We start from the raw sequence: 13665 nt of genomic DNA on the forward strand, positions 1-13665 counted from the left end.
CTTTGAATACACTCTTACCAATGACACTATCATGAACTTGGTAATGGTAAGAAGATCCAGTAAAGTCACGGTCCCCCTTCTAGTAAGTTCTAGTTATGACCTTAGCTCAATTTTATTACTGCTATTTGATTTTGCTAAGTTTGGGTCTTCTGCACAGTTAATAAAAATTTTCCTTTAAACCCTTACAGAACACTGGTGAAGCCTTTCACCATGCCCACATTGTGATAGGTCACCTATTAAAGGTTAAGAAGGACATGGTTGCCTTGGCTGAGGAACACAAAAAGAGCTCAGACTAACTAAGCAATGCTCGTTCTATTCTTAGTGCATCCCATAAAAAGAAAGCTAAGCAGAGGAGAAGAATTAATGAGCTGACAACAAAGCTGGAGGCCATTTTAATTAACAAAACCTTAGTTGACTTGATGAGGGAGCAAGCCGAGCTCAAGCTCAATAATGCTCAAGTTGAGATAGCCAAGGTCAAGTCTGAGCTCGAGGCCAAGGATAAGGCAAATGAGGACTTGAAAAAAAAGGTCGTAGAGGAATTCAAGGCTTCCAATGAGTGCTTCCAAATGAAGGTAAAGTTTTCTAAGAAGAACATGCTTGGTGCTTTCTAACTTGCCAAAGATGAAATGCAATTCAAATTCTCCACTCTGAACTTTAACCTCTCTAATATTAATATCACCAATACTAGATCAAGTACTCATCCAAATCAGCCTAAAGAAAATAAGGATAAAAATAATGATGATGCCTTGAAGGGTGAGGTTGTTTCTGCCACCCTTATTGCTATTGTTGAAGTTGTTAAAGAATAATTCTTTTAACTTTTGGTTTTTGATTTTTTGTAATTTTTTGTTAATAAATGAGGTCAATTTTTTTAACAACCTCGGATAGGGATGATTAGCCTAATGAAGAACTTTATAATTAATAAAAATGAAACAGAAATAAAATAGAAGAAATTTTTTATTCTATTTAAGTTTCAACTCGATTCTATCATAATTCTTTATTTATTTGCATAAGTTTGAGCATGGTTAATTGAACTGAAGAGTTACTGATCATTTGGACCAAATTAACTTAAGAATCATTTTTGGTTCAAGGTTGAATTTATTTAGATCGCTTAAATGTAAGCTCATTGAATGGTTTAACTCATGTGTTCAAGTACAAAATAAAATGCAAGTGTAGGTTTAAGGTCAAATTTATTTAGATCACTTAAATGTAAGCTCATTGAATGGTTTAACTCATGTGTTCAAGTATAAAATAAAATACAAATGTAAGCTCAGTCTAAGATGTAAGCTCATTGAATGGTTTAACTCATGTGTTCAAGTACAAAATAAAATCCAAGTGTAAGCTTAATTTTGATCGAGCTACTGGTAGTATATTTTTAAGTTATTTGCATTTCATTTTCTTGATATGACGTTGCCGTTTAGGTTTTATAGTTTGTAAGTCACATCATGGATGATCTCTTTAACAACATATGGTCCTTCCCATGTCAAGGCTAATTTGCCATCTTTATTATCTACTTCTAAAGCTTTAACTTTTCTAAGTACCAGGTCACCTTTCTCGATGTACTAATACCAGACCCTTTTATTATAATAGCGGCCTTTTTTGCTGAAAATTGCTATATATGTTAACGCTATATCTCTGTTCTTTGACGAGGTCGAGGTTGGTCTTAAGCATTTTTTCATTTTTTTTCTTTCAAGGCCAAGTCGACTCTTAAACTCAATAAGTTGATCTCAACTGATACCATAGCCTTTTGTTTTAAATGCCAGATGGAATGAGATTTCATTAGTGGGTCCCTTCATGGTCATCTTAAGGCTTATAGCACTTCTGGTAGCTTATCGGCCCATTTCCCTTTTACCACATTGAGTCGCTTCTTCAAATCTTTTAATATTATCTTTTTTGCAACTTTGGCCTACTCATTGGACTAAAGGTGGACAATCGACGAGAACCTAAGGTCGATGTGGAGATTTGAACACTATTCCCTTAACCTTGGGTCTTTGAATTGTTTGCCATTGTCTGTTATTATAGACTAAGATAACCCAAATCTACAGACTATGTTTTTTCATATGAATTTCTCAACATGGGCCTTCGTGGTGATAGCTAAGGCCTCAACTTCCAACCATTTGGTGAAGTAATCTGCTGCCACTAAAACGAATCTCTTCTAACCTAAAGCCAAAGTGAATGGTTCGAGGACATCTATTTTCCACTACATGAAGGGCCACAGACTGATGATAGGAATAAGTTCAATCGAAAAGCGATGTTACATGTGAACAAATCTCTGACACTTGTCACATCTCTTCACTAGTTCGGTTATATCTTTCTTGATGATGAGCCAATAATAGCCCTACCTAAACACTTTATAGGCCAATAGCCAAGGTGACTTCCACAAATTCCTTTATGGATTTCTCACAAGACATAGTTTGCCTTTTTTCGTCAATACACTTTAAGTAAGATAGTCTAAAAGATCTTTAATATAATTTTTCTTCAATCATTGTGTATCGAGAGACCTTTCTCATCAATGTCTTAGCTTGGATTCTTTCCTTGATTGGAGTCATCTAGGTTTTTACCTCTATGATCTATCGTACGAGCTTGTCCTCGGTGCTTTTATGTGTTAGCTCTTCTACTAGAACTAGGTTTGGGTTTTCCAATGTTATTCTTGAAACTAACTTAGATAAGGAGTTTTCTAGTGAATTTTTTGACCTCGGTATCTTTTTCACCTCAGCTTTCTCAAAGCCAACCACCAAGGTCAACACTTTGTCAAGATACTTTTGAATCCCATCTTTCTGAGCTATGAAATCTTCATTTATCTGTCTGACCACCAATTGAGAGTCACAATACATAGTTATGCATTGAATGTTTATCTCAGTTGCCAACTTTAGACCAATTAATGCTTTATATTATGCTTTATTATTGGATACCCTAAACTTGAATCTCAAGGTGTATAGGTATTGTAGCCCTTCCAAGCTGATTAGAATGAGATCGGCTCCTCCGCTATGGTTTGTGGTCGACCCATCAACATAAAGCTTCCAATCATCCTTATCCAAGGTTTCTTTTTTTTCTTCGAATTATCTTTTCGGGTGTACCAAGGTGAGTTCTATGACAAAGTCTGCTAGTACCTATGATTTTAAGGTTTATCTGGGTAATATGTGCAGGTCAAATTCACTAAGCTCTATCACCTATTTAATTATTCTTTTTGACATTTCAAGCCTCTGTAAAACCTATCTTAATGCCTAGTCAGTTAGTATGTGAATCATGTAGGCTTGAAAGTATAGCCTAAGTTTTTAGACTGAGGTGACAATGGTATAAGTAAGCTTTTCTATGTCACTGTAGTTAATCTCAGGCCCTGTCAATACCTTGTTTGTAAAATAGGCTAGTCTTTGTTTTTTTTTTTCTTCTTAGATCGAGACAGAGCTAATAGCCTAATCTATGCTAACTATGTATAAGTATAATATTTCATCGGATCTAGGTTTAAATAGAATAGATGGCAAGGATAAGAACTCTTTGAGTTCTTCAAAAGCTTTTTGGCATTGAGAAGTCCATTTAAAGTAAAAAATGCTCCTAAGGATTTTAAAAAATGGCAAACATCATTTTACTAACCTAGACATGAATCGATTGAGTGTAACTATTTTACCAGTTAACCTTTGTACTTTTTTTATAAAAGTCAATGCCTTCATATCTAAGATTGTTTGAACCGTTTCTGGGTTTGCCTCTATCCCCCTTTGGTTGATCATACAACCAAGGAACTTGCCTGATATAATCTCGAAAGCTTATTTACTCAAATTAAGCCTCATATTATACTTCCTTAAAGTGTTGAAGGTTTCTCTAAAGCCTTCCATATGCTCGATCAAACTCTTGCTCTTAACAATCATGTCATCCACATATACGTCAATGTTACGATTGATCAGATTTTTAAACACCTTTTTTACCAACCTTTGATAGGTCACCCCTACTCTTTTTAATCTGAAAAGCATTACCTTCTAATAGTAAAAACTTTTCTTGATAATAAAGGTTATCTTTTCCTCGTCGTCCTTTAGCATTTTGACATGATTGTAACTAGAATAACCATCCATAAAGCTAAAAAGGCTATGCTCAACACTATCATCCACTAGCCAATCTATGCTAAAGAGAGGAAAGCTATTTTTCGGGCAAGCTTTATTCAAATTGTTAAAGTGGATGCATATTCTTCATTTTTCATTGTGCTTTTAGACCATGACCATGTTAGCTATCCATTCATAATAGTAGACCTTCTTAATAAAGTTAGCTCACAATAATTATTAACCTCTTTTTCAATGGCCTGTTAGCTTTTAAAGGTAAAAGTTCTTTTCTTTTGTCAAACTGATTTTATCTCAAGATTAGTATGTAACCTATGAATCATCACTTCAGTATCGATTTTGGACATACCGAACAACGTCCAAGCAAACAAGTCAACATTACCTTTTAGGAGTTGGATTAGTTGATCCTTATGTTGAAGCTTAGCTCTGATTTGTATATATTTTTTAAAGATGTTATCGTAGAACAAAACTATCACTAGGTTTTTGACCGACTTAGGTCAGTTTGCATCTGAGTCCATTCTTTGATCAATTATCTCTTTTTGTTCAATTAGGTCTAGATTATTTTATTTTGTGCTATCGTTAGTGACTTCATGTTTCTTGTCAATTTCTAGTAGTTGTCTTTCTTTGCTTTTAACCTTGGTTTCTACTGAGTTACCTGTCTACTTCCTAGTCTTACTCTTCATTATTGTGACGTAACACTATAGTGTCATAGATTGGTCTCTTCAGATCTCTCTAACCACTACGGGTGTTGAAAATTTCACTTTCAAATGGAGAGTTGAGCCTATGAGCTACATAACAAACTGGTTAGGTCAATACAATATCATGTTATAAGCTGATAGGATGTTCACAACTATGAATTCTATGATCGAGGTAAACATCATTGGTTTAGTCCCTAAAGAGATGAAAAGCTTAATAGTTCTTTTTACTAACACTCACTTATTTTCAAACCCTACAAGTGTAGTGGTGATTGACTTCAATTGATCTTCAATAATCCCTATTTTTTTCATGTAGCCATAGTACATGACGTTGGTTGAACTCTCATTATCAAATAGGATTCTTTAACAACACAGTTGTACACTAAGGTTGTGATCACTATAGCATCATCGTATGGGTGTTGGATTCCTTCAAAATCTTCTGAGCTAAAGGAGAACAGCTTGTCTCTCCAATTTTTTTCTCTTTTTGTCAAGCTTCTTATCACCATAACCATGCCTAGATTAAACTTTCTCTTGGCTAAAGTAAAGCTACCTCTAGTGATTACATAAATCCCCCGACAATTGACCTATTCTTATCAATTTGGCATTCTTCTTGGGTTGACTCATCTCATCGAGCTTTTCTTCTTTCGTGTTCTAGTCTTTTTTCTCTGCCTCTGGTGGGCTCTTTTTGGTGTTGTCTGTAATTTATTTAGGGCTAGCCTTATCTACACTACTCTATAAACCTTTTCAGCTGGCTTTTCCTTATCAAAGCTTTAATCTCATTTTTTAGGTTGATGCAATCTTCAATGTTATGGTCGATGTTCTTGTGAAAGGCACATCTTTTGGCTAAATCCCTTCTTATGTTCTATCTCAATGGCTTAGGCCATATGAGGTTGGAGTTTCTTTCAATTTGCTTTAAAATCTTTTTTTTATAGGTATTTAATGCAGTATAGCTTCTTTTCCTACTGAGGCTTCTAGCCTTATGTTTTTTTCTTTTAAGAGGAGAATCATAAAAATCCTTACCTTTCTTTCGATCGATAAGGGAGGATGAACCTCTTTCATCTCCGTTAGTTTTTATTGTAGTGTCAGTATTTATGTACTTTTTGGCTATCAATAGTATGTCAACTAGAGTTTTAGGCAATTCTAGAGACAAATTTAACTTTAGGTGGTATTTTTATCGCTAAATCCACTTATCAGGCCAACAACAATGACTGTTTGCTTTATGTCTTTAACTTGTAAAGTCTTTGCATCAAAATACGTGACATAGCACTTTAAAAATTTATTTTAACCTTGATGACTTGACAACAAACTTAAGGTTATCTTTTTTACTCTTCGACTGTTGACAAATCTAGATAGAAAAAAGTGATTGAGCTCTTTGAACATCATGATAAACCTCAATTCTAGGCTATTATACTAGGATTGAGCTACACCTTTTAGGGTAATGGCTAGGCTTTTGCACATTAGAGCCATATCTACCCCTTAAATCATCATGGTAGTCTTATAAAGTTTTCAATGATCAAAAGGATCAAAAGTACCATCATAAGTTTCCAAGATCAACATTTTAAATCTTTTGATAGACATGGCTCTGTCAATCTCTTCAGTGAAGGGCGAAGTCTCTAGGAACTTGAGCTCATCCTGAAACACCACTACTTTTTTTATTAGCTCTTTGTCCATGGCTTGCATTCGAGCTTTCAAATCTCTATTTGGTTGGGATTCAGGGTTTGTTTGTTTGGATTTTTGGTTCATGACTTGTGTTGAATTGTGGTTGGGGTAATGAGGGGCTGGGGTTGTGTGTTCCTCTTCTTTGGAGGCCGAGAAGGCCTTCATTTCTTCGTAGCTTGATTGTCCAATAGCGGTTTCTCGACCAAATGTGATTAAATCTTGCATTTTTGAAACTTGGAAAGGGATTATGGTTTGCAGCATTTGCTTGAGAGCTTGTATCTGTTCGGTCATAGCTTGAAATTATTCTATGGTTGGGCTCACTTGTGGTTGGGTTGGACGGATAGAATGCTAACTATGGTGAGTTTTCATTCTAGCCGGGATGGTTGCGTATCCTTCATTTATGGTTCTCTTCCTTGGTGGCATTGCTTTATGCCCAACTAATAAAAAAATCCCCTACCTAGCACACCAAATGTTAGTGGCGAGCTTCGACCTAAGGGCATTCCTGAAAAGGCAAAAGAGAAGAAAATGGCGGTTAAAGGTAAAGACAAGGGTATTCCCTGTGTTTACACTCCGACACACAAGGTGAAAAGATTCAGGTTGGAAAGAAAGTAGGAAGGAAAGAAATAGGATAAGATCAATCTATCTTAATGGTGCATGGACCTTCATATTTATAGGTAAGTTACAGAGGATCATTAGAGGACAACAAGGACAATATCGAGCTGATGTGGCACTAAGTATATCAAATAAATCTAACATATCAGATCAGCATAAATGATAAAAATATCTCCGTTTGCCCTGTAAAGGCTTCAAAAAAGTAAAAAAAACCCATTATGCCCTTTTTACCATCAAATATCCCTAACATTTCCAATATCCCAGCTTTTCCTTTTGAAATGCATCATCATCACAACAACAAAGGCTTCATCGACCACCAATAGTTATATCTAATAGGCGATTTTCAAGATACTTTTTAATATATTTTTTGCTTTTTTTAACCGAAAGCAAGAAAAATTCTCTATTTGTTTTTTTTTTTTTATGCATGCATGGATATTTTATGATGTTTGGAAGGATTTTGTAAGGTTTTTTATGGTGTTCGAAAGGATTTTGTGGGCTTTAAACTTTTTTTTTTTGTAACATTTGACAACATAACAACATCCGTAGAGTTTCCACAACAAAAGAGCAGAACAATAGTAGTGCGCAGCAGCCATGGTTCTCAAATACAATCCTTCTGTTTTTTTTTTTTTTTTTTACAAAAACCTATATTTTCATTGGTTTTTTTGTTTGTTTTTTTGCTTAAATTTTTTTGACTAATTTTTCATATCTGCATTGATTTTATTTTATCAATCCTTGAAATTTAAGAGATAATAATCCCCCTCCTCAGGCCATATTTATTTTTGATAATGCCTCTTTCAAAAAGGGTTATGTTGGAAAGGAAACAAACATCAAGTCCTTTCTTTCCTCTTATTATTATATTATTCGATCCATATTTTCCAGTTAGACAATAATTTTGGGGCTTTTTTTTCTTAATTTTTTTCCTTTTCTGATCATGTCTTAGATGCGAAAGCTTTTGAATTCTGATGAAAATGATAATTTCCTGAAGAAACAAGGGAAGAACCTTGACGATTATCAGCCTGATATTGCTTTAGAGGTCAGTTTGAATGAGCTTGAACATCAAATTCTGTCATGTTTCTAGCTTTGTTTAATGGGTTTTGTTTTTTTTATATGTTTAGGTTCTCAAAGAAATATTTGATAGCCGGCTTAACGATGCTATTTACTTTCTCAAAGAAATATTTGGTGGACAGATGGCTTGAAGAAAGGTCATTGTTCTGCAATCAAACGAACATATGATATTTTAATGTCATTCTCAACTAACACGTTCTTTAAATGCTATATTTCGGAGCAAAATCTTGTATAAGTTATTTGTTTGCTAATCTGTGGTTAAAAGCTGAATGTTTGGTATATAGTTTGGTTTGATTTTGTTTATCAAAAGAAAAACTTTATATGCCCCATTGAGTGGTACTTAAAAACTCCATAAAACTTGAAGTAAATTAGAATGAAGTTAAATGTTGAAGATTGCATCTCTTTACTACAATGAACTTGGTGAAACCTTCATTTGTTGAAGAATGTTTTTGATTTTGCAAAGTGAATTCAAGTAGTAAAATTAGAGTGAAATTGGATTTAGGTTGTGCAAGATATTATGATTAATTTTATAAAAATGTTTCTTTGCTGTGAGGAAAGTCTTGTGTAAAATATTTTTTCGGAAAATCTATTTTCTTATAGATGTGTTTTTGTTTCCATCTGTTTTTTTTTTTTTTTTTTTGTTGGATTTAAAAGATGCATGTGTGTTGGTTCTTTAATAGTTTGTATGCAAATGTGGGCAAGCTCCCGGACTAAGAGAACAGTGCTTAGAACTTGCCCAAGATTATGACATCCAAGTTAGGTCACATTAAGATCACAAATGCCAAGCATTATGTCATTGTTTGCTTTGGACCCAAATTAAATGTTGTAAGATTTTAGACTCTACCATTTATAGATGGTGCTTGATTGAAAGAATGTATACCTGTGATCTCATTGCAGTGTGTCAATAAACATGATGAAGCCAAGCCTCTCGTCGATAATCTTATGAAAGAGTTGAAGGAGTTTTGTGCTAAATGATTAACATTTATTGCTATTCTCTACCACTTTCCCTCCCATATTGTAGTTAATCTTTATATATATAGATATATATATATATATATATATATATTAGAAGGTAGATAATTTAATTTTAGTTTAGAGGTATTTTTTTTATACTTTGCAATTATATATTTACTTTTTATACAAATCATTTGCACCAGCTATACTGGTCATTCCTCTCGATGCCTTCAGTATCATTTCAGGCATGGAAATATGTCACTGAGATTCAGGTTTGGCATTTTATTGTTGATTGCTAATTATCATTTCTCTTGCAATGCAGCATTTGCCGATATCATTTTACGGGAAAGGCTACATACTTTTGGGATTCTTGGTTGTATTTTGTGTGTCATGGGCTCTACAACAATTGTTTTGCATGCTTCCCTAAAAAGTCAAATTGAATCTGTAACAGAAGTTTGGGATCTGGCTACAGAGCCAGATTGCATTTTGCTAATAATATTGCTTTTAGCTCCCAACATTATTTTATGCTCTAAATTTTTTAACTACAAAGGAAGATAATGATCCTAATTCCTCTTTGATCCTCTTGTAGGGTTCCTCTTTTATACAGCTTTGGTATTAACAGCTGTTTTTATGCTTATATTTCACCTTGTTCTACAATATGGACAGACGCACATTATGGTTTACTTGGAGTTTGCTCTCTCGTGGGTTCCATTTCGGTATGCATCAGTATCAGCTTGTTGGTAACTTAATTTTGTTTGCATTCCAATTGTATTGCCTTCTTTAAGGATTGTTATTTCTAAAAGTGTTCTTTGACAGGTCATGAGTGTTAAAGCACTTGGTATAGCCTTGAAGTTAACCCATAAATTTTTGCTCCATGATGTTGCTTATGCAATCATGTAAGTTTTTGTTGTTTTGGTTGGTTTATATTAGGTCTTGATGAGATGAATGTAGAGATGCAAAAATCATGCGGGTCAGGGAGTGGTAACAGCCGAAAATATGATATTAGATCAAGAGTCTTTCAGTAAATCTCCAACTTCTTATGACATGATTACTTTTAAATTCTTTTTCTAATCCTCTTTATGGTCTATATTTTTTGGTTATTTATGTTAGAGGCATCTATGGATAACTTGTTACGAGTGATGACAAATCAAGAAAATAAGATAGTGCTTCTGGATATGGCACGAGGTACTTAAAATTATGATTGTATATTCAATTTGTTGTCAAGTTTGGTTGATGAATCATGACCTTGTGATCAGAGTCTGATTAACAGCTTCCTGGTTCTTGTTTGACCAGCTGGAGCACTAGAGGATCGTTCTCGGCATGGTGTTTAACCAGCTGGGATGGCACAAGGTTGTCTGACAGACTCTCCCAATTCTTTTTTGAATTTAGTTGTTTTGAGTAAAAAACTTTTCAAATATAGCTAGTACTGCACAAGCAAACAGATGAAAGAAGTTAAAAGTGGTATGTTTTTTATATAGAAGCATTTGGGAGAGTTGATTTTAGAATTGTCCAATTGGAAGTTAAAAAATTTTTGCCTATTTGGTCATGCTAATGGACCACTTTTATTTCCTTTTCAAGTTTGTCTCTGAATGTGTTTTAATTAATTTTTAAAACGATGGTTATGTTGAGAGGTTTAATATCCAATTTTAATGTTTAATTGAAAGATGGATTTAAAAGTCTTTACTAAGAGATTGAACAATATATTTAATTGTATTTATTTATTTTTAGATTACATCCAATTGATTAGTAATTCAAACTTATTAAGCATTAATATATTGTGAAAGATTACATTGATGCTCACTAGCCTAATCTCATAGGGTTTTTGGCATCAACAAAAGTTAGCTCTTATATAGTGATTCAAATATCAGTCGGGTTTCTGGTTTTCTTTTCTTGTAAATAGAAATTTGTTTAGAGTTTTTTTTAAATATTCTATGTTTTTATGTAAAATTTTATTAGTTATTGTATTTTTTTGTTTATTGATTTATTCTTATTAAAATTAAATATACATCACATATTTGAAAAGTTAAGGTGACTTTATACAATTATTTATGACAGTTTTGTTATCAATGAAAAACTTCAAAGTTGATAACTAATGATTTGTAATTTTCTAGAGTTTTTTCAGTTTCACCTATTAGAATATTTTTATTTCATAAATGATGTTTCAGATGAAAATTTTTTAAAATTTTTTTATTTAAATTAACTTGAAGCATAAAATTTTAGATGAATGAATTGTAATATTGAATTTGTGCATTATCATTTAACAATAAATTAAAAACTTATTTTAGTCTAAAAAAAAAAAAAAAATTATAATATTAAAATTTATTATCTTTGCATAAAATATAAAATAATAAATTAAATATCTATAAATTTTGTACCCTCGACAAAGCGAGGGCAACCCACTAATACCATATATTAAAGTTATCCTCAATTGAGACGACTGCCAACTCATCAATTGAGTAGCAATCAAATTTTTCTTTTTTTTATTTTCTTTTTTCCTTTTAGTTTATTTTTTTTTATTTATTAATTTTCTTTTTTATATATTTATTTTTATTTGCATACATATTTAAAATTTTAGATTAAGAACTGTTGTAATACTATAAAAAAATAAAAATATGGGTTAGATAAATACATTTTTAGTTTTTTCTAATTATATTTTTTTATTTATATCACATAAATTTTATAAATTTTTGGAAATAAATGAAAAGTCTTATAATGATGAAATTAAAAGAAAACTGTAAGTGATGATTTTCTTAAAATTCCTACTTGAGAAATTTACTTAAAATCTTCCTAAAAATATTGAAATTTTTTTTGAAATATTCCAATAAATAGACTTATTTATTTATTTTTAATAAATTATTTAGTAAAAATAAAAGTTGGTAAATTCAAAAAAAATAAAAATTAAATATTTTTTTATAAAATATTAAATTAATCCGATGACGAAACCTTTTAAACAAACAAATAAATTTTTTGAATACTCTTTAAGTTAAAAGAATTTTCTAGGAATTTTGTTAGAATATGAAAAAAAAAAACTAAAAACTTTTTAATATTTTAATTAACTAAATTTACTTAAAAATGATAGCACATTTGGCTATGATTGTTTTAAAATAATATAAGATTAATTTGTACTTTTTTTTGGATAGACTTATGAAAGTGTTAATATATTTTAAATGTAAATTAATTAATAACATATAATAAAAGTTGTTTCCAAGTGGGCATAAATCTTAATTGAAGAACAACTCACAAATGAGCTGTTCAATTACTTTATATTTGTCAAATAATTATTTGTTGGTAAAAAAGTAAAATAAATTGTTGGATTTGGTAGGTCGTGGTGTTCTCGGATTGAGACATAGTGAGTAAAGTTTTAATTGGATTTTAAAAAAAGTTTAGGGTGTTTATTTAATGTATGTTTGCAATTGGGTAAGATTTTATAGGCTTTGGGTTTTTATCATTTGTGGGTTTGTAAATTGTAGTTGGGCGCATTTTGTATGGGTTTTAACTTTTTATTATTTATTATTTATAGTAAAATAAAATAAAATTTTAAAAATATTATAATAATAATAAAATATAAAAGATAAAATCAAAAAATAAAACTTTAAGTTATTTTTTTCATTTATTTTAAATTTTTTTGTAAAAAAATATATGATTATAATAAATTGAAAAATTATACATTTGATTAAATGATTAATAAAAAATACAATATTCATAACATAGCATGAAAAATTATTAAAAAATGTAATTTCAATATATAAAATACTTTGTGTATTATTTTAATTTTTTTTTGTTAAAATATATAAAATATTATACATAATATGAAAAATTAACCCAAAAAAAAAGAATCTTCTTCACTGTTCAATATCTAAACGTTTATATCTACCAGATATATCTTTATCACGCTATCGCTGCGAAGAGCGAGCTTCTTCCCGGCGCTTATAAAATATGTATAAGAGAAAAACAAAGGAAATATAAGAGAAAGAGCAAGTGAGAGACAAAAAGGCCATTCCATAAAAGTAATAAACCATTCCAAAATTGAACATGCACTGGTTGCTTATTCAAATTGCAAAAGGACAATACTAGGAACCAGAAGCCTTCCATGAGATCAAATACAACCATTTTCATCTGGGTATCAAGTCATGGTTATTCCTTACTAAAAATTTAAAATGGATAGATCAGTCTTAAAATTTATGCTTTAACTATAAACTTACGAACAAATCAAGGAAAAATAAAATATAAAAATCCAAAGCAATCTTTATTTTGGGTAAAAACTAAAGGAATAGTACTTTACAATGCTTACACCAACCTTCGTCGGAGTTGGCTTCTCTCCAGCTGCAGTTGTAGCGGAAGTTGAAGGAGGAGACAAAAAATGAAGTAGGACGCAAGATGAAGGAGGCGACAATATGGAGGAAGAGCCAGTTTAGGGTTGGGAATCTAGGATAATGACAGAGAACGTGGAAGAAAAGAAAAAATATATATTAGATTTTTTAATAAATAAAAACTCATTTAAGGACATCATAATAAGAATAAAAAGCAACAGGGATAAAAGGGTTCAAATTAAGCATCGGTGGGCTTAGACTTTTAGGGTTATGGGTAGTAAGATTAGTTTCGATGAGATTAAAAATTATATTGATAATAAGATTAAT

General features: G+C 31.5%; 1 protein-coding gene across 8 annotated transcripts in view; it reads left to right on the top strand.

Moving 5' to 3' along the window:
• Nucleotides 1-10580, top strand: part of LOC149513104 (uncharacterized) — a 41469-nt gene extending 30889 nt beyond the window's left edge. For 2 of the 8 annotated variants that reach the window (XR_016330828.1, XR_016330827.1), the window contains 7 exons: nucleotides 7950-8042; nucleotides 8125-8211; nucleotides 9232-9300; nucleotides 9618-9744; nucleotides 9845-9924; nucleotides 10139-10213; nucleotides 10322-10580. Coding sequence is in view for 4 of the 8 variants with exons in the window: in XM_089749635.1 (XP_089605761.1) it covers nucleotides 8159-8211; nucleotides 9232-9300; nucleotides 9618-9744; nucleotides 9845-9866; nucleotides 9959-10053 (366 nt within the window). In the remaining 4 variants the exon portion in view is untranslated. The other 6 variants (XM_089749637.1, XM_089749636.1, XR_016330829.1 and 3 more) reach the window with 5 other exon arrangements.
• Nucleotides 10581-13665: the final 3085 nt, after the last annotated feature.

Source organism: Durio zibethinus, chromosome 20 (assembly GCF_047325235.1).
Source record: "Durio zibethinus cultivar Kanyao isolate XHJ-2024 chromosome 20, ASM4732523v1, whole genome shotgun sequence".
Classification (NCBI taxonomy): domain Eukaryota; kingdom Viridiplantae; phylum Streptophyta; class Magnoliopsida; order Malvales; family Malvaceae; genus Durio; species Durio zibethinus.